This window comes from Phalacrocorax aristotelis, chromosome 26 (genome assembly GCF_949628215.1).
Source record: "Phalacrocorax aristotelis chromosome 26, bGulAri2.1, whole genome shotgun sequence".
NCBI lineage: Eukaryota > Metazoa > Chordata > Aves > Suliformes > Phalacrocoracidae > Phalacrocorax > Phalacrocorax aristotelis.
The window spans coordinates 3,254,586-3,279,050 of record NC_134301.1 but is presented as its reverse complement, the minus strand read 5'-3'; the positions used below and the strand labels follow the sequence as shown (position 1 = coordinate 3,279,050).

The following is a 24,465-nucleotide window of genomic DNA, read 5'->3' as shown; positions in this document are numbered from 1 at the left end:
AAAAACTTCTTTACTGTGAGTGTGCCAGAGCAGTGGAACAGGCTGCCCAGGGAGGTTGTGGAGTGTCCTTCTCTGGAAACATTCAAAACCTGCCTGGATGTGTTCCTGTGCCCCCTGCTCTGGGTGTGCCTGCTCAAGCAGGGGGGTTGGACAAGATGATCTCCAGAGGTCCCTTCCAACTCCTACCATTCTGTGGTTCTGTGAAAGGCAAGTCCTGAAGAGGTTTTACCAGCGCAGGACTATGCTATTTGCAATGGATGCTGTCAAAGCTGTGCATCTCGACCTTTTTGCAACTGTCTCACTTCAGCCTTTCCACCTCCTTGAGCTCAAGGCTGATCCTCCTTCTCACCTTCACTGCCTTTCTCTTCAAAGCGTTCGCCTTTAGACAGCTGCCCTATGAGCCCTGGTGCCCCTTTCTCTGTTGCCAGCTCCAGCGCTGCCAGAGCTCAGCCTGAGCGAGGAGCCTCTTGGAGACCAGCTGCTGACTGACCTGATTGTGTTTGGAGTCAGCGCTGGCCCCTGCAGGAGTGCACTCTCTTCAGCTCTGGCTGCACCTTGCCTAGGATGGGCTCCTGCCTAGCAGGAACCATTGGTGCAGGAGAAGAATGACGCCTACCTGGTGTTGATCAGTGTTTAGCGCTGTAGTCGGAAGATCTCCATAATCCAACAAGAAGCAACTTGTGAGCCTGGCAAGGGAGAGGATGTGCTTGTGATCTGTCACGGAGTCTGCCTGTGCATGACACTCGGCAAGGCTGTCTTGTGTGCTTGAGAGCAAGCGTTGGTATACGGAGAGTAGACTTGATTGCAGCCTGCGTGCCTGTGGAGTCGCCGGGTCTGGGACGGAGAAACCCTTTCTGTGGAAAATTTAAGCAAGGGAGCTGTTTAAAACCTCATTTCCTGTCTCTGTCAGTATTTAATCACTAATAAATGAGCAAGGAAAAAAAACCTGAAGTGAAACCGTTAACAAACTGAGCGCTTGAAAACATTATGGCAACAATTATAGAAGCGAAGTACGGCTGTCCGTAACCTACCTTGGCACATGTAGGGCATTCTGCAAAGTGTAGTCCATGCACTTGAATTCTTCTGAAAGATACTAATGTTTACTGTGGTATCTCTTCTTTGCTCTTGCACTTACATTTGTGTTGCTCCAGTGCCTGGCAGGGGAAGGATGCTGTGTCTTTAAAGCCTTCTCAGGGCCGTGCGGAGGCAGTTCCATTGAAGTATTTGAATGAGAGCAGGAGGGGGGTGTGCATGTGGCTATTGGCAGAGCTCTCTATGACATCCCTCTGAACAGCTGGGCTCTGCTTTGCTTCAGAGCTGCTTGTCAGAGCAATTAGCTTGCTGTAGCAGCAGCAGCAAAGATCGCTAGCATTTTATTCAGGCTTGAGAGCTGGCGGGGGCTTCTAAGAAGCAATATTACCTTGGCAAAATTCCTCTTGAACTGGTTGTGGCAATGAAGTCTCCGTTGAAATCAGGAAACAGATGACCTGCTGAGAGTGCAAAACCACCAGGGTGAGTTTATTTTTAGAATGTCTTCAATTATTTTGGGCTTGAGAAAGGTTGACCAGAGACTTTTCTTTTCCTCTCCCTGTACCCCCACCATGCAAAATACAGTATAGGTATAAATGCAAGCGAGTGTTTCAGGGAAGGGGACGTGACCCCATTCATCCCTGGGAAGTAAGTGACAGTATTTCTGCTGCTTGATGAGGTTAATTTAAAATGGTGCTGTATTAAAATGACTATGTGGCTCTGTGATCCCATTCGAGACTTCAGAGTGTGAGATGAGCTTTCTGCTTCCTCTTTTTGTGGTGCTGGGGATGCACCTACCAGAGACGGGAATCCCTGATAAGCATACTTTACTCTTCCGTGTCATTAAGGAGTTCCCTGTGACAGTCTCATGGGTTTTCCTGTGTCTCAGTTGGGTGTTTATGCAGCTTGCCTGTGAGTAGTTTCTGTTCATTTTGCAAAGACAAAATACTCCCTGCTCTTCTGCTGGGTTATACTTTAAAGGATTTACTTGTTTGAAGCCGGCTAGTTGGTGAGAAATGTTGACTAGTTAATTGGCTATGTGCCAAATAATGTTTTCAGGTTAGCTTATGCAGTTTGGTGTTCTGTAGGAGTATATTTGTGTTCATATAGGTATTAACCCCACTTTTTAATTACTTTAAACCTGTCACTGAATTGGGTTTGGTTTTAGTGGAATCGGGAGTTTGGATTGCCTTTACCACCTCCTCACACATGTTCATCATCCAGTCTTGCCTAAAAAATGATACTGGAAATGATGCTCCCCCTCATTTGAGATTTAGTGCTAGGAGATAGTTTTCATGGGCTTGAGGTATTAGCCAATTACTGTACTGCAGGACCTTTGTTCAGATGCGTTGGACCTGTTTCCTTTCCCTTTGTGTCTTTTAAAATGCTTATTTAAACTGGAAGCATAACCTGTGACTTGAAGATCTGCAAACGGCAGAAACAGCTTCTGCAATGAATGGTGAGCTCTTCAGCAGGTGAAGGCTGAGCTCATCTTGCTGTCCCACTCTTTGGACTCCCCCTTCACTGTGAAGTGCACTTTTGCAGCTGGCAGCCAAAAGATTAAGTTGATTTTTTTTCTCTTAATCATCACTTCCCCCCTTTGTTTAATGACAAAATCAGTTTCTGGATCCCACCTGGAAAACAGCCACTGTATTTGCTGTGTACCCCTTGGCTACCTAGTGTGTCAAGTGGCTCAGTATCCTCTGCCAGCTTGGTGAGAAGCGGGAGCCATCAGCCTTGAAAACAGAAAGGGGGATACAGGTAGCTGCCTTACTTTTTGCCTTTCTCCCAAGGAGGTTTGCCAGGAGCTGGAATGCTTTGGGTTTGATTAGTAAAGTTTGAGGATCTGCTTTGCCAGCCCAGGTCGGCTCCAGAATGGTAAGCTGGACTGGGGAATACCTTGCTCTCTCAGCCCACTTCTTAATGTTTGTGCTTATGCTTCCGACTGGCACAGGCACGGCACAAAAGAAGCGTGCCAGCAAGAGGATAAGAGCTATTTCTAATATCATGCTTTTTTCCTGAGCCTGGTCGCCACCTCTGTATCTGCAGGTGTCTCCTACCTAATGTGGTATTTCATTATGGATGGGTTCAGGTGGAAGGAATTCTGCTTGGGGTTCTCTGAAAGAATTAGGACATGTGTCAGTGGGAACTGTGCCAGGGTTTTCGTCTGAGCCGTGAAGGGGTTAACAGAAGTACCTGTTCAATGCTGTCCTGTTGCATCTTGACACTGTAGAAAGTAGGTGGATAATTCCCTTGCTAGCTTTTGAGGAAACCCCTGTGGTGGACAGCCCTCATTAATTGTTGCTGGGAAACTGCTTTGACGTCACAGGAGCAGTTCCCTGGTCTTTGGATGAATACAGGAATAGCTCGTGATGGGGAAAGGAAAACCGGTGTGACATGGAGAAGGGAGCTCTCTGATGGGGAGATTCTCAGCTCAGATTTATCTTTTCTTTCTCCCACCGTTCTGCCTAGGGACCCTCAGAGGAACTGTCCACAAAAATGTACAGCACTGTGTTTGGAGCGAACGTAAGCCCTTCTCAAGAACTGTTTATATTGATGGCTTCTGTGGTCCTTTCACTTTTTAACTGTTGGCTGGTGTTGTGTTTTTTTCTCCCCCAGATTTTGTAAACAGGGGTGAGAGGGTTCTGGCTTGGCTTCACTGCAGCTCCCAAAATAAAAGGAAAAGAGAACATCACCACTGTTTTTTGTTTGTTTGTCTTTATAATGAAACAAATAATACCCTCTTAGGCTGACAGAGGGGAGAGCAGGAGGACTGAAGATGGCTGCTACTCCTGTGAACTTCAGGCTAAGAGAACTTTTAAGCCTGAGACTGTTTAAATCCACTTTCTTCAGTATCATTTGAACTCTCTTTCTTTGCAAACTCTCCTGTGGTGTTTGTGCAATAGGTTCCTTTCTTCCAGTGTTGTCCAACCTGTCGGCTTCTGGGAGGCAGAGCTGTGGGCATCTAATAACTGTAGCAGGAATTCTCTGCCTCTCCTTTTCTACGCTTGCAAAACAGGTGTAAGCAAAGTTTACCCATCCAGTTCAAAGCACTTAAGAGATTTTTTTTTTTTGTACCCAGAAGTGCTGTAGAGCAGCAAAGAAGGTACTAGGTTGCTGATTGAGTCTGGTGTTCCCAGCTAGGGCTTGAAGTGCAAGTAAACAGTCTTGCAAAGAGCTGGTATCCAGGTGCCTCAGTGGTGAGATGGAGGAGGCACTGCTGTTGATGTTGAGCAGGCGCTGCAAAAAAAACTCCGTTCTGCTTTTCTTGTCAGGTCACTTGAACATAAACGCTATTCCACTGCATGGTACCATAACAGTCAATAATGGATGCATTATTTTTAACTGATTTCTAATGATTTGTCATGGTTGCTCACTTGCATCTTCATGCGATATCTCCCTCCACACACCGTTTTCTCCTCTCAGTGCATATAAAAAGGAAATATGCATCAAAAGTTGAGCAGTAAGCCTAGTTGGGGTGGGGCGGAGGCTTCCAGTGGGATCTGGGGATCTCTACAACCTCTGGCTTTGGTGCTGAACTGAATTATCTTCCCCAGGAGATCCACAGCATGCCTGAATCCAGTGATTGCTTCTTTCTGTGTTGTCAAATTTTCCCATTTCTATGAGATGGGAGCTCTGATCTTGCATAGCATATAGGCTGCTTTGGGAGTAAAAAGAAAGGACCTGAATATACAGGCAATCAAGCTGGATTCTCTGAACACATCGGTCAACTCTACATTGAAGTTTCCTGTCAGGCGCATGGCAACTCTTCCTGCTGCCACTATACCCAATCAGTAGTTTACATGTATAGGAAAAAAAACCCAACACACTCTTCCTTTGTCATTTTGCTGTTTTCCTTTGGTTGGGAAGCCCCCAAGCCCCTCAGCTGACTTGGTGATGGCAGCTGACTGGATGGTGCAGTGGTCATCGCCATCTTTGTATTCCTGGAAAATGACAGAATGTGTGTGACTTCACAGGCGTGTAATTGCTCCCTTCCATATCGGTTCATGTGGCAAGGATGTTTCAGAGCATTGCACATGGGGGTGGCAGGACATGCTGGGTATGCTGGGGTACTCTCTTAACTGTAGTAGGAAATCCTTCCTTGGTTTGATACTTTCTCCAATTTTGAAAGATCAGGGCTCTTATGAATGAAAGATGCCTCCTTTGTTACTGAAATTCAGCCAGCTCTGATGTGAAAGCTAGTGATTTAAGTTGCACAAAAAGAACAGCGTAGCCTTTGGGGCAAGAAGTGAAGACCTGTCTTGAGTGGGAACATCTGGAATCTGAAGGGGGAAAGAAATTAATTGTTCTGCTTTGAGTCTATCCGGAGACAAGTGCAAAGGGTTCTACCGTGAGCTTTTCCTTCCACAAGAGGCTGCATCTCAACACAAGCAGCAGCAGATTAAAAACTGCAGAATTCCCTGCAGAGCACGTGGAAGTGTTGGGTTAGGTGGCTGGACACATCCATGTTTCAGACGTGGTTCAACAGCATCTTCTCTTTCCTTCCCTCGCAGGGAAGAACAAGCACCTCTTCCACTCCTAAAAGGACTTTTGCCTCCCACATGCTGCCCAGGCACTGCGTTTTGCTTACCTTAAAAGATCTGATGAAGTTTCTGTCTTAGGCCCAGGTGTCATTCTTCCTGTCCTGTAGGAGGGCTTTGATCTCGTGTTGGTGAAGAAATTAAAAGCAACCATGACTTGAGTTAAAGTGGTATTTTCCTGCTTGTTTGGTGCAATGGAACTTGTGTGGTGGAACCCTCCTCCTGCCTGGAGGTCATCTGTGTGGCAGGCAATTACCTCTGCTGTGTGCTCCCTTCATGACAGCAGCTCTGCCTTGTGTGTTTTCATTTAAGTGGTGCTTTTTGTTTTATCTTCTGCTGAAATACTAATTTTCAGTGAAAACTACTCCACTGTGTCTAGGCAAGATGCGTTATTTTAACAGCAATCCTCAGACTGCGGTAATGTAGATGTTTACCCATCCCAGGGTGATGTGGTCCCAAAGGCTTTGGCAAGGGAGGCCCTGCTGCATTCTTATTGCTTCCATGCCTGCCTAGGGACTGTGGTGCTGCCTGTTATTTTGATGAACTAAGAACCCGAGATAGAGCAGGTAATGCACAAAGGTGAGGCAAGTGAACCTGCCCTGGGGAGGCAGCAGCTTGCTCATGAGAATCATTGCATGTTTGATAAATGGCAGTTCTTCAGCGTTGACGCATCTTTCCTGAGGCAGTGCTGGGAAGGCCCTGGTACTACAGTGTGTGTCCTGCTTGCTGCCTTCCAAGGGGCTAGACTGAGCTGTGACAGCAGCATTCTGGATAGAAACCCTGAGTTGCATCCAGGTGGAAATGGCAGGCTATTAAAGTTGGGCTTTTCAAAGCCCATGGGCAAAGCATACTGTATCTTTTTGATTCTTTCTTTCCTCAGATGCCAACGCACCTTTATTGTTCTGGCACCTTTATTGATCCCTGTGTGTCATGTGAAGATGATTTTGCAGTCCTGATACCAGTTGTGTCACACTCTTGGAGTACAGTAATAGTGAGTTGACACCTATCATGATTTTGGTGCTTGCATTAATTGAGGGAGGTAACAAAATAACTGATTTATTTTTTGTTTCCCCCACCTAAAATTATCTTGTGGTTTGAGATGTTCTACATAATGAAATCCATGCATGTAGCACATTACTGAGAACTACCGCCATTGTGATAATTCAGATGTTTACCATAACACACCTACTGGCTATTGTCCCATTTAACAGGGCTGACTGCACCTGTACTAGTGAACAGCCTTTTTAAGGGTATTTGAAGTGAAGAAGAGCTCTAGGATTACATCTCTTCTCTAGGCCCCAATTCCTATGTTCAGTCAGATATGCAGAGGCGAATCATGGCCACAGTAGCTAGGCTGTTGCAGACGCTGGCCTCTTCCGAGGGGTTGCAGTCGGTGGAACAGGCCCAGTAGCCCCTGAGCTTAAGCCCCTCAGAACCAAGTGGGCAGTGGCTCTGCTGAGGTGCAGAGCTGGGTCACTCTGAAGGGAGTCCCTTGTAGCAGCTCTGACTTATAGCGCAAATGTTATATGGACAGCCAGGAGAGACATGAGCACCTTAAGCTGCTGCAGGCATTTGCTCAGCAAATGTGAAGGAGAGTTTGATATGGGGGCTTTCCTCAGCTGTGGATGAAGACAATTTAAATGGTGTTTCCTTACCCTTGTTGGAATTATTTGGGAGGGACATGTTGGAGACCTGATATTCTGCAGAATTAACATAGAGGGCTTTCTATCTCACCTGCATTTTCTGTCTCCTTGTTCATTTAAGGTTATTTCCCCCCTTCCCACCTGAAGTCAAATCCTTCCATTGCATCATAATTTCACCTCTTTGATGTAATGTGGGGGTGGAGATTAAGATTTAAAGCAATGACTAAGCACTGGGAGCCTGTGCACTGTGCAGTCAAATACTTCTAGCCTCCTGGTTTGGGGTTGTTTGGTTTTGTTTGGTGTTTTTTTGGTGGTTTTTTTATTTGCTAGGTTTTGTGAGGAACTGTATGATAGTGAGGAATTAAACCCTTCTCCATTGCTTTGTTTATTATCAGTTTAAGAGAAAATGAGAGAATTCAGGGGAGGTTGCTTCATTGCAGCTTATGAGTGTTCCCGAGTAAGGTTTCAGGGCTTTCTCATTGAACCAGGTGCTCATCTAGCTACAGCTGTTACCTCTGATAGGGAGCTATTTTCTCCAACAGGAGGGAAAGGGAATGTGCTCAAAAGGTTCTTTATCTTTTTGTTTTCAAGCTGAGGCTGCAGACTCTTTCTGGGATGCTTGAGATGCCCCAGTCAGCAGTGTTGGTGCAGGCAATTTATGTTTTGCAGAGCAGACTGGGAACCCAAATGGAGCCTAGGAGAATGATGTTTCAGGAGCTACGTGGCCTTTGGTCTGGCTAGCAAAGCCTTTTGTTACAGCATCTGGTTGCATCTGGTAGGTGTACCTACCAGATATAGCAAAAATTTTACCAGCTGCTGTGCCCTGGCAGAAAAGGAGAAAGCAGAAGCCTCTCTGAAGATCCCTCGGTGCAGAGGGGGAGCACTGTGCTGCCTGACTTAGTAGAACCGAGGAGGCTTTAATGTCTTGAATTTGCAGCACCCTCTGCACTTCACCACCTCCACTTTTTCCTGTGAAAACCTTTTTCTACAGCAGACGTGCTCGGGAAGGGGAGCGAGGAGGGGGAATCTAAATCACCCCCCAAACTTGTCTGGTTGCTCCTAGTGATAGAGCCTGTTGCCATGGAGCTGCGATGCCGATTGGCTGACCTGGAAGCCAATGAGCAAATTGTTCATGAGAGCATCATCCTTTAACCTTGCAGGAGATCCTTACTCAGTGATACATGATGCTAATACTGAAGCCTTGCACAGAGGGGTGAAGTGAAGCACTCAGATGCTGGAAAAAGGCTGCTGCTTTCCCCCTTCCCTCTTACAGGCTGGTTTGTTGGTTTAATTACCAGTTGCACCAGCAAACCTCCCTTGGGCTGGGCCAGCCCTTCCTGCCCAGTTCTCCTCCCAGTGCTCAGAACTGACTTTGTTCATCAGAGTAATGTGATGGGGACTGTCCTGCCTGCCAGTGAATCACCAGCCTTGGGATGTTTATTTCTGAGCCCTCAGAGCACTTTAACTCTGCTTAGCATGTGATTGGATGTGTTTGTTTCTAAGTATGCTTTCCTTATATTTCATAACCAACCTGAGGATGGAGAAGGCTGCTGCTGTTATGGCTATGTCAGGGTTTCTTCTTGGCATTGAGACTCTGCAGCCTTCTCTGTAGTCAAAAACTCTGTTCCATTAATGTTGATGACCTGGGCTGAATCTGATGAGATTTTTACTCTGCCCTGTTGAACGCCTTTCGGAATGAGTCTCAGAAAGCAAAAAAAATAATTGCTTAATAGCCAAGACAGGAGGTGGAGGGGAAGTGACTCAAGATTCTTATCTTAGAAGCAAATTGTGAAGCCTGGTCGAGAAGGCTGTAAGCATGCAAACTTGCTCCTGTGGTCGTGGCTTGGACAGGGACTCAGACAGTGGAGTCCACTCACACTTGTTTCCTTTGCCCCTGAAAACTGAGAGGTAGCTTAACTCTATTGCAGGGTGGGACGAGCTACCTCAGATACCTCTATCCCGTTGCAACACAGAAGTGTATGTAAGCAGCCACAGCCAAACAGCCATATGTCTCCTTTGCACCCTCATTTAGCTCCCAGGAGCATTTCTGTACTCTGAGAAACAAGGCCAGGAAGAGAGTGTAGTTAGCAGTAGGCTTCCTGCCTTTCCCAGATTTGCTGCTGGATCCATCCTAACTGTAAATGCGGAAGTTCCTTGTTCTTATTCCCTGCTTAACCAGGACCAGCTGCTGCCTGCATTGTCGTGGCTTGGCAGCTGCAAACTGCATGTAGCAAGAAGGCAGCAGAGATAGAATTCAGTGTTCCCCTTTGCGGTGAAGAGGAGAATGTAAGCCTGTCCTGGCTACCCCTTCACCTGGCCCTTGGCCGGCACGCACAAAACGTTCACACTGTCACTGCCTTGACTGGCCTGTTTACTTTACCAGCCTCCAGACCCATCCAAAACAATCAATGGCAGCTCACCCACCTTTTGCTCTGTTCCCTTTTCTGACACAGATTTTGTGGCTTCCCTGATGTTACATCTATGTAATCTTTTTATCTCCCTAGCAAGGCACAGCTCAGTCCCACCCACCCCACCAAGTCCTCTGAACTTCCCCTTTCTCTGCAAGCTGCTGTCTGTCACAGCAGATCATGTCTGCCACCCCCTCACTGCATCCCACGTCTGTCCTGGGAGAGCAGGGCTGATTCATTCATATAGAAAGGAAACCTCCTCTCAAAAGCATCGCTATTGAGAAATACCAGCAGTGCACATATCTTTGAATTTTATGTGCAGGGAGATATCCTGGAGGACTGCTGTTGGGGGATGGAAGCTTTATCAGGAGAGGGCAGCTTACAAATGTCAATTCAGTGACTCCGAGTTGTCTTTTCTGGAAGAGGAGAGGGAAAACTGATGATATGCCCCTTATTGCGATGCCGAAGTTACATTGCAGTATGGTGAGAAAAGATCTCATTACACTTCTCAGATTTGACTGAGATGCTTGGCTTGGGGGTGAAAACTTGTTATAGGGTGGCTGTTCCAAAGAGAATGAGCTGTACAAAACCTGCTCCTTTATTTTTAGTGCAGAAATTCCCCGTTTAGATAAGTGTCATATGTGCGGTTCAGGTGCCTCCTGCCTTCCCTTCCCTAAATCTGCTACGGATCCTCCTGGATTGTTTAAAAGCCAAGCCTCTGGCCTGGACACAAGGCTGGAGCCGTTTCCTGCAGCATGGAATGTTTTGGGGAGCGGGGAGGCAGAGTTTACCAGCTTCACCCCCTGCATAATCCAGACTCCCCCTAGGGAGGCTGGTGTGCAAATCAAGCAAGTGCTCACTCTTCCTTTTCTGACCTAGTTCCTGTTGGAGGCATCGCAGCAGAGCACGACTCCCTCATGTGGGGGCTCACCACCCTGTGCAGCATGTTTGCTGTAAACCTGGGAGCTCGACTGCAGTTCCTGTTGATGACTGCTAGATAGCCAGCCTGCCAGGATGAAGAACAGACCCTTGCAGCTGGAGGATGGATGCTTCAGTGATTCCTGAGGGAAGCTGCTTCCTGCAGGGGTGCTCCAGGAGACGCCTGCCAGTGGGATTGTCTGTGGTGTTGCATGCTGTCCTGTGGGACTGTGCCAAGAAAGGGTAGGGAGCAGCAAGTGATCCATGCAGTGCAAGGATCTGCACTGATTAGCATTCAGAATAGCAGATTGAGGTGCTCTCGCCCTCTCTTCCACCTGGCATTTGGGGGCACATGCATGCTTGGAAATCATTAGTAGCCAGAAGGGAGACGTGTTTATAGAATCGTCTTGCAAGGCTGACATCAACAGCAGACTGTTCTCTTGTTCTTTTTCTGTAACAAGCTATCGATGGCAGCTGTTTTCTGCCAGGAGCTACCAGTTTGGTTGTACCAAGCAGGGACAGCCTGCTTCGTACAGTGTGACAATTCTGGGCTGAAGGAGCCTGGCTCAGTACTGCAGCGGGCACAGGGATCTTGCCTGGTTATGTTCGTTCAGTATCGCCCCTCAGGTGAGAAGAGAGCCTTCTGTCCCCTCGTGTCCTCATCGTAACACTTTCAGGTGTGCTACATAGGAAGCTGCCTATGGAATTAACAGCAGGTTTCTTGTAACCTTCCTGCTCCAGAATGAACGCGGATGAACAGTGGCTGGGATCTTCCAGCAGTTCTCTCTAGTGAGAAATACCTTGTTTTCATATAGTGCTGGGATGTATCCACTTGCCTATATCAATCCATAGCATCCATAGTCACTCTCCTGTGGGTATATGCGTCTGCCTTGAAACATACTGGTTCCTGTGCATAAACCGAACGGTGCAGCCGTGTCAGCTTCATCCATGCCAGCTTTTTTCGCTTTCCCTGCACCCTCTTCCTGTGAATTTTGTGGGGTCAGTGGGGGTATTTCCCACACAACCTCAAGGTGCCGCTTACTCAACAAGGCCTTGGGGTAAGTAACTTTTTCCCTTCCTGGTTCTCTCATCTGTGACTGCTGGCAGTGAGTCTTATTGCTGGGGGAAAGTTCATCATAAGTGTAGAACAGGCAATGATAGGTATGAAGCAAAGCTAAGGTACCCATGGCTTCCTCCTTTTGTCAGTAAGCGTCGTGTCCCATCCTCTGGCTTGGATCCAGTGCAGTGCTGGCATCTCCCAGGCACACTTGCTGCACAGTACTGTGGTTTCTGTGGCTGCAGCCCTGCCATGGAGGTTCGCCTGTAGCACACATCATTTTCCATTCACAACAGGGCATCTGCCCTGGATGTCTTAACAAGTTTGTTACAAATCCCTGTACTTTTTTGGTTTTGTTTTGTTCTGCACTACGTATTTGTTCGTTGCAAATCCATGAGTTAGGAGCAGTTGATTGAGCTCTCCCGCTTTCTGTATCCAGAACTGATTGCAGTAGCTGCAATAAGAGTCAAATACATGTTTTGTGTTCATCAGCCCCACAAATTACAGGGGGATGAGGTTGAATTCGTTAATGAATATTAGCAGTTCCCATGCAGAGCCAAGAGTCAATAAATCTCTGAGATCTGATGCTTTTTCAGCCATGTTCTGCCAAAGTAATTAATAAAACAAGTTGTTAAATATCAGCTGTGTTTTCCAGTGCCTGGGCCTTTTATTTGAGCCTGTCTCAAATTTAGGCTTCCCCTTTTCTTTTTGGAAACTTGTCTCAATGGGCCTGCCTTTATCCAGCATCCTCAGCTGTCATCAGGATGAACATTGGGTTCTGCACAGGTGGTGTCTCTGCAAATGTGTTTCTCAGTACCAGAATCCCTCTGCAGGCCTGTGTAAGCTGGTTTAGCCCTCGGTCAAGCTCAAAGTTGCCTGCTTTGAGTTAGCTGAGAGGGCTGACATTTCAATTCTAGACAATCTGTTTGGAATTAACACCTGTTTTGATGAATGGACGTCTGAAATGTTCATTACTCCTGTTTAAGACTCAGCAGACTGAGGCACCTGTTGCTGCCCTGTCTAGATTACACTCTAATTCAGAGGTGGTTTCAGGGGCTCTGTGGCCTGCCTGTGTTCTTGCTAATCAAAAGGAAGCAATTAAATGCAACTTTGTTGGGAAGCATTTTTTTTCCCCCCTCTTAATTTGAAATTTGACTGTCTTTGTCTGGCTCCCACTTTTCCTAAAGTATCTAGCCATAGGCAGCTAAAGAGAAGATAGCAGGGGTTACCTTATTTCACAGGAAGAACCAGGGCAATGTCTTGGGTGTGAGGCTGTTTTCTCACTGAAGACCTGACTAATTGCAAGAGGGACTGGACTGGGATTTGAGGGAAAAAAATGCAGATTTTGTTGTTGTTGTTTGTCCTGGGGCAGAGTACACCCCCTCTGGTTGCTTGAGTTTATTTCACCTACTGAATTTGCTACCTCTGGATATTTGCTAGCTTTAGGACTACTCTGTCTCTCCCTCGAATCAAAGAAGTTTGAGGGCAGAGTGCCTGCACTGGGGACCTCTGTATAGCTCAGAGAGTTGTTCTGCCTTGCAAGCATCTCCAGAGTCCTGGGGAGAATCATGGAGCTCTTGCAAGGTCCCTTCAAGCCAGGTGCTGCAAGGGGCTGCATCAAAGGGGATGACTGGGTGGGCTGTCATTGGAGTGCTTGAGTTGGGATCTTTGTACACAAGATGAGTGACAAGGAAGTTACAATCTATACATGCAAGAGTTTGTGTTACAGACAGAAACTCTCTCCACCTCCTGATTCCCTTCCACCCATTCTGTCACCTCTTCTGGCAGGTGTCCGTTGATGCGTTGTAGGGCTCTGAAGATGTCAAGCAGCAACACAACACAGGAGTCTCTGGAAATAATGAAGGAGTCTGAAAAAAAGGTGGTTGAGGAGTCTGTGAACAAAACCAAATATGTATCCAGGTCACCAAGCAAGGAGGAGGTGGAGAAGGATGGGGGGGAGGAGGTCAGTGTGCGCCAGGAATCTCAGGTAAGTGTGCAGACGAGTGGGTAGTCCCTTCTCCCAGTTTGCAGAGCTGGGCCGCCTTCTTCTAACAGGCAAACACAAGCTAGTTGCTATCTCTTCTGAAAGGGTCTGAAGCCTGTGCTACCACCACCCAAGGGGATACCGTGCCATTCAGACCATGTTGTTCACAGGCTGCTCTCTTTCTCTGTAGCTGAATCTGTTCTGCTCAGAGTGGAATAATTTAAATATTCTTTTACTCCGGGAGAAAATGAGACTGGTGTGCTCCTGGTGGAACCTGTGCTCAGTCCCTAGGTTGTAGTCCCATGGCTGTTACCTCCCTCTTATTCTTTTCTTTGACCTAAGGACCAGTTAATGACTTAATGTGAAGTAAAGGCATCCCAGGGAGAGCTAAGTTTCAGGAATGGTGCTTGGCTGGTGCTTTGCTGCTGTTAAAAATGCCCAAATAGGAAGTGAATGTTTTGGAATTTCATTTCAGCAAGGGAAAAAAAAAAATCTGTGCAAGCATCATTTGGAGGGTGCTGGGACTCGTTCCTACTGCTCTGCTGTCCTGTCACATGTTCTTTTGACTTAGTGTTGAGCCTGAAGAAACGCCCACCCTCAACAACCTGCTGAATGCATTTAAAGCTGGTGCCTGGCTCTAGATTTGTTCAGCCGCTGGGTGGGCAGACTCCAGTGTTGCTCAGAAAGAGCCTGACTTTGGTCACTTTGTAATGTGGAATGTGAAGGGTTTCTTAGAAGGTAGGGATAACAGATGACTTGGTGTCTATAAAATCAGAGCAGCAGTGTGTGTGTCTCATGGTCCACTGTGTTAGAATCCCCTTCGTGTCCGAGGAATGGTAGATGACTTTCAGTTTTCCCCGCTTAGAAGTGTGTCATGCAGCTCCACCTGTATGCCCAGTGATCCCACACTTGTGCTGGTTCTGTCAGAAACTGAGGACCTGGGTCTAAGCTTAAGCTTGGCATTTAAGCTAAGTATTAACACTTAAGCAGTGTTTGCCCACCTGGGGCCTGACAGGATAGCTCTCCAGGTCTTCCTATTTGCACATGCTTCCATTACTCTCAGATAGAAATTTTCTTCAGAGTCATTTTACACACTCAGTGTTGTGTTGCCTTGCACAGCAAATACCATTTATAGTGTACGCATTCAGATTAAGCTTCTTGCCTTCTCTTTCCTTTCTCCACAGAGGCGAACTTCAAGTCACGGACATGCCAGAAAAAGAGCCAAGGTATGACCTCTTCTGACATCCTGTTCTTCTGTTGGCCATTCCAAGCTGAGTTGTGATCTCAACCTTAGGATGGTACTCTCAAGTCTCCAGAAGCCACATGCAGCACATGATGATTCAGGACAATAACTTTCCACACACAGAAGCATGGATGTTCCTTTTTAACACACACTTACCCATGAACGAACTGTTTGCTGCTATTAACTGCCACACCTGTCACCTCCCCAGAGGCCAAAGCGCCAGAAATTAAATTCAGAGGTGTCACTGGAGGGACAGGGCAGTGCACTGGCAGTGCACCCGCCAGTTAAAAAACAGAATTAAGTGGCTGGTTTCATGTAAAGGCCCCTTTTCTTCAGTGAATACCACATTTTGATCCCATAATAATGGCACATGCGTGTTAGTGAATCCAAAACTTTTGCTAGTAATAAGCACCAGGAAACCACTGTTCTAGAATGTTGTTTGTAGGCAAAATCTTGGGGTAAAAATGTAGCCATTGTGTGACTTTTTTTTTTACCCTTTCTAGCCTCAACCCCAGTTTTTCTTTGCAAAATTTGATAGTAACTACTGAAGCAGTTTACCAAAGGTAGCCATGAATTTTACAGGCTTGGCAGTTATAGAAACATAGCATAATCCAGGAGTCCACCTAGTCCAGCTAGGATTCGTTTAGACCAGCCTCCTACTCAAAACAGGGTCAGCTATGACATCTGACTAGGTTGCCCAGGACTTGATTTGAAAACTGTGGCTGGGAGGGCAAAGGTCTCTTCCCCACCCTCTTTTCTTTTCTTTTTTTTTACCTATCACAAAATTCAAACCCAAATGAAGACAGGTTCTGGCCTGAGACATGGGAGAGAGGGGAGAGCAGTTTAATTTGCAACAGGGGTTCTGCCTGGGTTTGTTTTTGGTTAAAGTAACGTATGAAAGAGATGTGCTGCTTATGACCTACTCGGTGTTCAGAAAAAATAACTCTGATGGGTCTATTTGGTCTTAAAAGCCAGGATCCTGTGCAGTACCCAAACAGGCTGTGATTCCAGTTCCTACCCTGGCTATACCTAGGGCAGAATGTGTCTGTGTACCTTGGGCCTTTCTCCATATTGCTGATCCTGCCTGGGATCTCATGTGGCTGGTCAATACTTCCCCACCCACCCCACCCCATTTGTCACCCAAGTGAGTCAACTTGCCAAGAGTCCTGAAAGTGCAGGACTCTAAGCATTTTCTCTAAGCACCACTACATTACCCAAAATAACTAAAGTCATCAGGTCAGACAGGCAAGGTGTAAATGGGATGACAGCCTTTTAATTAAGAACAGTAACAATCTTCACATCTTAAAAACCAGTAAAATAGTTGGTTTCATCTATATCCTTTGTTAATTGTTTTAATTCTTACCAGGTGAGGAGGGGAGTGGCTGGAATTGCTCTGGCTGAAGAGGTCAAAGAGTGCATGAATTAAGGCAGTGAACTTTCTCACCTAAAATTTGCTTGGTTCAAATCCTAGTCAAAGGCTGAAGGAAGCAAATAACTGATTTGCTCTAGGACTCCAAGCCTTTGTATACTCCTGTTTGCTGCAAGAACCTGGCTTGGTAGTCTTCCTTTTTAGCAGCTCAATTAACAATAGCTGCATGGTAGTGGCTTGGTAACATAGCAGCATGAAATTGTGTGTTTTGGCTGAGATGTCTTAACTGTACTCTTTTCTTTTCCTTCTCCAGTCTAATTCAAAGCTTAAACTGGTCAGGAGTTTGGCTGTATGTGAAGAATCGTCTAGCCCCTTTGTAGATGGGCTGCTGGAGTCCCAGGTAGGCCTAGAATGAGACAAGCTTTGGAGTGTGGAAGGCCAGAAAATCCACATCTTGCTAGAAGTGATGTCCTGTTCTGGGCTTGTGCTTCTGAGAGCTAAGAATTTCCCACAGGAGGCTGCTTTTGAAGGAAGCGGTCATGCCTGTGAGCACTGCTTGTATGTGTACAGTCACAACCCTTCTCTTATGAGGAATCACCTGCATCAACTCACTGGGAACCCACAACTACTCAAGTTGTGCAGGCTTATGCCCCTGAAAATGGAATGGCACTTTGCCTTCTCAAAGCCCCTGAAGTTTGGGCCACGGGAAGGAAGTTTTTAAGCAAGCCCTTTCCTTGCAACTCAGGCTGCAGTGACTGAAAGCAGCCAGCTCACAGAAGTGGTATGCAGTGCTCTGCAAAGATGATCCCCATCTGTGGTCACTGTGGGCAGTAACAGAGAAGCTGAAGCTTGAAGGTGGGAAGCAGTCAGGAAGACACTGAGAACCTGTCTGCCCTGGCAAGAGGAGATGGGGTGAGCTATCTCTGCCCACACAAGCTTTGGAAGCACAGGATGGTACAGTGCGCAGAGATCTGAGCTGGCTCACTGTAGATCAGGTTGCAGCTAGCTACAGCACATCTTTGTTGAGCTGAATAGTACTGCACCATGCAGAGTCACCAGCTTAGGTCTGTGGTGCTAGATCAGAGACCTCTACGCTACTCTCCATTGACAAAGACAAACCTGGCCTGTGCAGGGCTGAGTGCTGCCCAGACCACCTCATGCTGGTGGTGAATGGGATACTTGGCCTCTAAGCCTTCCTTGTGTTGATGCTCCCAGCTCCAGACACTGCTTTCCTGTCTTTGGTTTGGGTTTCACTTTGAACTGTAGGGTCACTAGGAGGACTTCTAAAGCAACCATAAGCAGACATCGTGGTGCCGTGGAACTGCACTAGCATAAAGGCAGGAGGATGGGGAAAGATGAGCTGGCACAAAGGGTGGTGGTTCTGTAATCAGTTTTAACTTGAATTTGAGCAGTGCATCATCTGACGTTGCGTTTGGCAATCCTACTGGTGTTTAGCATTTCTTCCCGTGGAGCAGAGTGAATCCTTAGGCCATGTTGGGCAGTTGCAACTCAACAGAGGAGGTGAAAAGAAACATCAGAAAGCCCCATGTGGCACAGGGACCGCTCATCACATCACATAAGCTTTTTGCTGTGTATTCTGTTTTTCCTTCATGCCCTTTCTCTTTCCAGGTTAGACAAACAAGGAAGCACGTACTTAGGTTCTGAGGTGATCCAGGCAAGGCAGGTTTTCAACAGTGACAAATGCTGTTGAGAGTCCCCTCAGAGCCTGCCTGAGGCTTCCTGTTGGGAGGAGCGTGGGGAGAGAGACTGCTTTGTCTGCTCCCAGGATAGGGCCTCTTCTGAAATGTCTCAGATCTGTGACCCGAATCTCCTGCCTTTCTGTGATGCCTTTCTCAGCTGCCCACATCTCCAGCCACAGCAGTGATTCCAGGGAGTGTTCAAGTGACTCAAACCAACCTGGTTTGTTTTGTTCCAGGACATCATTCAGTTGCACGTTAGCTGCCCCTCTGACAAGGAAGAGGAAAAGTCCACGAAAGATGGGGCTGAGAAAGAAGAAAAAGACAAGAATAAAGAAAAAGCACCAAGGAAAATGCTGTCTCGAGGTCAGGTGCTCGTTTGAACAGGGCAGGTCCTGTCTTACCTGCTTTGAGGATTCTGCTGGCCTGTGGTACAGTTGTTGGAAGCAGAGCGGTTACCTCTGCTGATGACTGTACAGGAATGTATTGTTTTTATAACGTCCTTCTGGAGCAAAGCACGGAGAGGGAAAGGAAGGGTTCCTCTAGACTGGCACGTGCCCCAACAGACTTGCAGGCTTCCTGCATAGTTTATAGTGATCTGGTGGCTTTTTAAATGTGCAGATGCAAACCCAGGAACCCACTGTATGAATTTTTGCTTTCAGTTTAGATTTGAATTTATAAAACCTGCCACAGGTGGCAAATTGTGAGGTTGCAAGGAGGAGACATAAGTTTCTTCTGTGTGATCCAGCATGTATGATTTTGGGGCATAGCATTGGCTAAAAGTTACATGTTTAATCTGGTGAGCAAATTGCACCTGAAATCCTTGTACAGGCAGCAACTCTGCACTGGTGCAGATTCAGTTTCACTTACTGTTATTTCCACGACTACTTTTAAATTGAGAAGGGTGTGGGGAGAAGGGAAGAACAGGGCCAATGGAGCGGGGCTTTCCAGTTAAATAGCTTGCGGGATCAAAGGTGCAGAAGTTGCTTGTACAAAAGTATGGTATACTACACTTGCAGGGGCTTCCTGTAACAGCATGGAATATCCTGAGTGGCTGGTTTTAGGGGCAACGTTTTCTCCCATGAACTGATCTGATCTCCCCCTCTCTGGCATTATCCTAATGGGCCCTTGTGCTCATAGCACCTTGTAGGTAGCATACTGATCCTCCTGCTGCCCACAGGGGAAGGAGTCTACAGTCCGTATTTTACAGATCGAGAAATTTGCCCTAGAGGTTGTGTTCAGAGCCTGTGCTAGAAACTGGACTTAAGCCCAGGTGATAAGGGTCCCAAACTGTGCAATTCTGTAACAAGGTGGGCTTTTCTTCCTCTCTTCCTATTGTGAATAGGCAGTGCTGAGAATGAGGCTGAATTCCATCTGGCAGCTAAGTGGGGACATGATCCTCATACATGTAGTGAGAGACACACCTCTTCCCTTCAGTCTATTCTATTGCAGTGTTTTGTTAATTTGTTCTGCTGCTGTTGTTGTTTCAGATTCCAGCCAGGAATATACTGACTCCACTGGAATAGATTTGCATGAATTTTTAGTAAATACGCTGAAAAAAAACCCACGGTAGGTCCCTAGTCAGTAAAACAGCTTGCTGATGGAGTGAAGGGAGGGAGTACCTGATGACCGATGCTTCTTTGACTCTTGGACCTGTGGTGTTTGTGTGCATGTGTGTATATGTATGTTTGTATTCTGTATCTTAGGAGGAGGGGGGACTACAGCAACTACAGAAAGTTCCTGAAAGTATGTTTCACTTTTTGGAATTTGGAGAGCATTCCTATTGCTGGGGCAGTGCAGAAACAAAAAGCACAACTGTAATTTTATTTACTGCAGTCAATCAAAACATGTAGTTGTGTATTATGGAGAGAGAGAAAGAAGAAAAAAAATTTGTTTGAATGCAAGCAGGAAGGAGTCTTGATTGCTTTAAAACCCTTTCTGTAAATGGTTCTCAAATACCATCCTCCAAAGGAACTGCTGCTGTGTCAGTAATAAATGTAATCAAGCCAAATGCTAGCATAGGAGTGGCAAAGCTGGAGCGTCTAACCGTGGAGCATCCAGCAGAGCAGAGATTCAATATTACTAAGAGCCAAGCACTGTTAGCAAAACAACAACTTAAAACTGAAAAAAATCTGGCAATTAATTTACTGTATATGAAAATCTGTGGAGTATTTTAGTTAATTCCTGTGGAGAATGTGTGAAGCCTGGCTAATAGTGTTGCTTGGTCTAGGTATTTGTGACTTTTCTTTGTTGCGGGTGGGCAGGGGGCTGCCAAGCAGAAGAAGCTGTGTTCCACTGTCTCTAAAGGTGGCCTTTTCTTTTTCCTTCTCTTGACAGGGATAGAATGATGCTACTTAAGTTGGAACAGGAGATTCTGGAATTTATTAGTGATAACAAGTAAGTCACCGTCAAGTTTGTGTCAAGCAAAAAAGTTTTGTAACTTATGTGTCTTTTGGACACACTGGTTAGGAGGCCTGTTCACTTGTACATCCTACACTTCCTTTTGTCTGTACACAAGGTTTCTGAGTATCATATTGATTGTGTATCAGTTGCTTTAAGAACATATCTGCTGTGAAGGAGATTAGTGCCGTTGTGCTTCTCTTCCTAGCGTAAATTGAGGGGTGGAGAAACCAGGGGCAGGATTCACCAATAGGTGAGGTAGAACAGGTGTCTGCAGCAGAGCTTGCAAACGTCTTTATCTCTCAGGATCAGAGAAGTCACAGTAAAAATACTAATTTGGTGCCTGTTCCTGCTTAGAAACAAACATGCATTTCTGCACAACCTGGTCTTGCTTCAGGAAAGGCCTATTCAACTTGAGCCCTTGAATCTGCCCAACTCTGCCTGGCAAAGCAGTGTAAGCCCATGTTCACACTCAGTGTTAGAGGCAGCACTTGAGTTCTGACTAACTGCTTGGAAGAGGTGGCATGGTCTGATCTGGGATCTGGTTAAGGCATCTCTGGCCTTGATATCTCTTCTGGTGTCAGATTAGCATTGTCTGTTTCAAGGCCTTCTAAATTTTAATGCTTTATTCCCTCTTCTCAGCAATCAGTTTAAGAAGTTCCCTCAGATGACCTCATACCATAGGATGCTGCTGCACCGGGTAGCTGCCTATTTTGGCATGGACCATAACGTTGACCAAACTGGGAAGGCGGTTATTATCAACAAGACCAGTAACACAAGAATGTAAGGTGGGGGGAGGGAGGGAGGACAACTGGGCTGGCATCCCCTTCCCTTCCCTGCATGTTGTACATGACCCTCGGACACAGAGCCCTGGCATGGTCCAGAGCAGAATGGATTCCCCACCACAAGTTTTTTGCCCCCATTAAGAAGGGCAGGTCCCCTCTCTAGAAGAGAATCCTTGACTTCCAGTCCTAAGTTTATGTATTTGCAAGCCCTTTCAAGCTTTCTTTAGTTCTCAGAGAAGGGACATCAGAGGAGAGATTTTGTTGCCATCAGAGGAGAGATTTAATGCAACAAACATCTTTGCGCACCCCCTCGCTCCCTGCAAAGCAGTGGTTTTATGAAGACAGTTCTATGCCCATTTTTGCCCTTCTAACAAGGGCTGGTTCTTCCTGCAGCCCTGAGCAGAGATTCTCTGAGCACATCAAAGATGAGAAGAATGCAGAGTTCCCGCAGAGGTTTATCCTAAAACGAGATGATACCAGCATGGACCGCGACGATAATCAGGTAAGGGGTGGCAGTGGGGTACCTACATAATTTGTGAGAGTCAAATACAACTTTTCTAAGATGAGAACAACTTTAAATTTCTCTTGGGTTTCCTGCAGTACCCTTCTTTAACAGAAGCTTCCACACACCCAAGCAACAGATTCTGGATATATCATGAAAACTTTACAAAATACTGTGGAAGTGCATGAAGAATTTGTGTGGGTTCTATGGGGGGTACTTTTCTGTACCCTGAATAGCGACTAGTAGCTGGGCCAGGCTTTAAGGTGAAGCCTTTTGCTAAGGTTTCTGTGGAAATGCCCCAGAGCTGAGTGTTGCCAAGCATCTCTCCCGCCCCTCACCTGGGCTTGCAGCAAGTCAAGCTGTGAAATCATCAGGACCTACCAGTGCTGCTGGAAGGAAACCATCAGCAAAATGATACGCTTTGAGCTCAGCAGCATTGCCAGTCATCGGAGCTAAAAACCCTCCTGAATCTCTGGCTGCCTTCGGGCTGTCACAGGTGACACCGCACTCATAATGCAGCGCTAGCTTGTTCATCTGTGGCTGTTTTCCCAGCCTGTGCCAGACAGAATCTTGAATGTCAAAAACAGGGCAAAAGAGGGGAGACCTCTTCACCAGGGATCTCATGCTCTTTGCTCTTGTAGCTCCCATCTTTACATCGCCCCAGCATACCTCTATCCCTTGCTTTGGGTCATGTTTCTGAATTTAAGTCATCAGGATGGGGAGCTTGTCATTGCAGTCAGTATCAGTTTCTGGTTTCCCCATGGTGGCACTCTGCAGGTGATGCAGCCACCCATGAAGCACAGAATCCATGTCTGAGCAGGAGCTGTGTTGACGTACGCTCTGAAGAGTGGCCTTTAGCTTTTGACCCCTGGGCACAGACTGTCTTTCAGAAGCACATGGTGATATTCCTGATCTGTCGTTTCCGAATCAGGCAGAGTTCAGGCAGGGTGGTTGTGCTTGATCCAGGAGATGGAGTACACTAAGACCTCCAGGATGTTCATCCCTAGACATAGGTGTCCAGAAGGTAGGTTCAAAGGCAGAGGCTGTGTCATTGCATCCAGGCATCATACACACACTCCGTAATCCACATCCACTTGCACTGCTACGTAAAAATATTGGCAGCTGACCGCACCCCCTGCTCCCACTGGCAACTGCTGACCCGCTGAGATGTGTTTGTCCCTTCAGATCAGACTCCCCTTGCAGGATGGGAGAAGGAGCAAATCTATAGAAGAGCGAGAGGAAGAGTATCAGCGGGTCAGGGAGCGGATATTTGCACGAGAGGTAAGCTTGGATGACTCACTTGCCAGATACCCTCCCGGAATTTTGTGGCAGAAGGTGTCCTTGAGTATGCTAAGAGGTTAGATTTTGTCATTGTCTTTTCTACAAATTTCCCAGTGTTCTTGGTATCTACCATTGAATTCCAGCTCCTAACAAATATGTCTTAGTCATTGAGATAGAGGAGCCACACCTCGACTCCCCAGTCTGCTCCTTCCCTAAACTGCCTGTTTCAGGGGGCAATAGATGCGTGTGGACTGACAGAGGAGGCAGTTTTGCTCCTTGCCGTCCAGCAAGATTATAAGCTTATACAGTGGCATTTCTGGGATGACTAGGAAATAAATTGATGAACCTGAAAGGAGCAGCAGCTGTCTCCCTCAGCTTCTCTCCAGTGCTGCAGCTTCAACCTCCTGACCAAGCAGTGCTGACCTTGGAGCACAGGATGAATCCAAGCAGTACATTTATTGTCTGTCTTAACCAAGCTGGACACTTTGTTATTGCTTCCTTGAGATCTCTGCTCCCTATGTGGAACTTCTCTAAGCTGGAGCTGTGTTTCTTGCTCACGTCTGGCTCAGAGAGGCTGCTGTGCTTTGCTGTGTAGAGTACTGTCTGCCACCTGGAGGCAGCTCCCCATGCTATGCCAAGTGGCAAATGATGGAATCAGGGACAATTCCAAGTGCCTTTCTGCCGTGGATCATGTTCAAAGTCTGGCTCCTTGCCTGCTGCTTTTGAGCATCTAGGGGACAACGGCTGTAATTTGTCCTAACAGGAATTGCCATGTGCCTGCCCAAGGAAGATGTTAAGGCAGCCACTCTGCTGAGTCCCTAGTCAAGTCACCAGGTTTCAGCTGATGACTGTCTAGCCAGTTGTGATCATGGACTTGTCTTACCTGCACAGGCCCAAGGCCGTCCAGACACGTTAGTAAGCAGCTCTTTCTGTAGTCCTGGACTAGAGCAGCTGCTGTACCATAGTAGCACAACACTGGGCAGGCATGTACTTAACCTTGCTCTGTGTTCACAGGCTTTGCATCCGACTTCTAGAGGCGGGGTGACTGTCATGGGGTGGGCTGGGCTGGCTTGGAGCCCTCTGCCTTTTTTCATGGCTCTGATTAATTGTGCCTGCATTTAGCCAATAAGGACCCCTGTGTGTCAAGCCTTGATTGTTCCATTGACAAAGCTACCATCAAAGCTGCCTTAAAGCAACAAAGTAGGGAGTTGAGGGCTTGGATTTGCAAACTCTTGAGAGATCTCAGGGTTGCAGGTATCAGGGACAGTTCCTAATGGGCCTGGATGGAGAGCTAAATGGGCCTGAGAAGGCTCAGCAAGACTCCTGAGTGACCATGTAACTGGTACACAACGCAAACTGTGTTTAAGTCCCATACTGTTAGTGCTTTGCTCCTCTTTGCTTTGAAATTGCCTGGGTTTGTTGCTTTCAGAGTTACTAAATCTCCCTTTTCTTTCCTTCCCATCTCCATGTCTTTCCTCTGCTTCCAGACTGGCCAGAATGGATATCTCACCGACAGCAGGTTAGTACTGTTTAGCAGATGCTATTTCTATCTCTGGCTTTCTCTGCGGAGGACTGCATGACTTTATAATTATGCTTTTTTCTGATATT

At 46.7% G+C, this 24,465-nt stretch overlaps 1 protein-coding gene across 10 annotated transcripts in view; it reads left to right on the top strand.

The window, feature by feature from the left end:
• The window catches only part of R3HDM2 (R3H domain containing 2), a 63,112-nt gene that overhangs the window by 22,457 nt on the left and 16,190 nt on the right, over nucleotides 1-24,465 (top strand). For 9 of the 10 annotated variants that reach the window (XM_075075856.1, XM_075075857.1, XM_075075854.1 and 6 more), the window contains exons 2-11: nucleotides 13,385-13,583; nucleotides 14,765-14,806; nucleotides 16,506-16,592; nucleotides 18,129-18,255; nucleotides 19,380-19,458; nucleotides 20,227-20,286; nucleotides 20,932-21,072; nucleotides 21,468-21,576; nucleotides 22,762-22,857; nucleotides 24,345-24,376. In XM_075075856.1, coding sequence (XP_074931957.1) covers nucleotides 13,395-13,583; nucleotides 14,765-14,806; nucleotides 16,506-16,592; nucleotides 18,129-18,255; nucleotides 19,380-19,458; nucleotides 20,227-20,286; nucleotides 20,932-21,072; nucleotides 21,468-21,576; nucleotides 22,762-22,857; nucleotides 24,345-24,376 — 962 coding nt within the window. In that variant the 5' untranslated portion in view covers nucleotides 13,385-13,394. The remainder of the gene's footprint in view (nucleotides 1-13,384; nucleotides 13,584-14,764; nucleotides 14,807-16,505; nucleotides 16,593-18,128; nucleotides 18,256-19,379; nucleotides 19,459-20,226; nucleotides 20,287-20,931; nucleotides 21,073-21,467; nucleotides 21,577-22,761; nucleotides 22,858-24,344; nucleotides 24,377-24,465) is intronic. The other variant, XM_075075853.1, reaches the window with a different exon arrangement.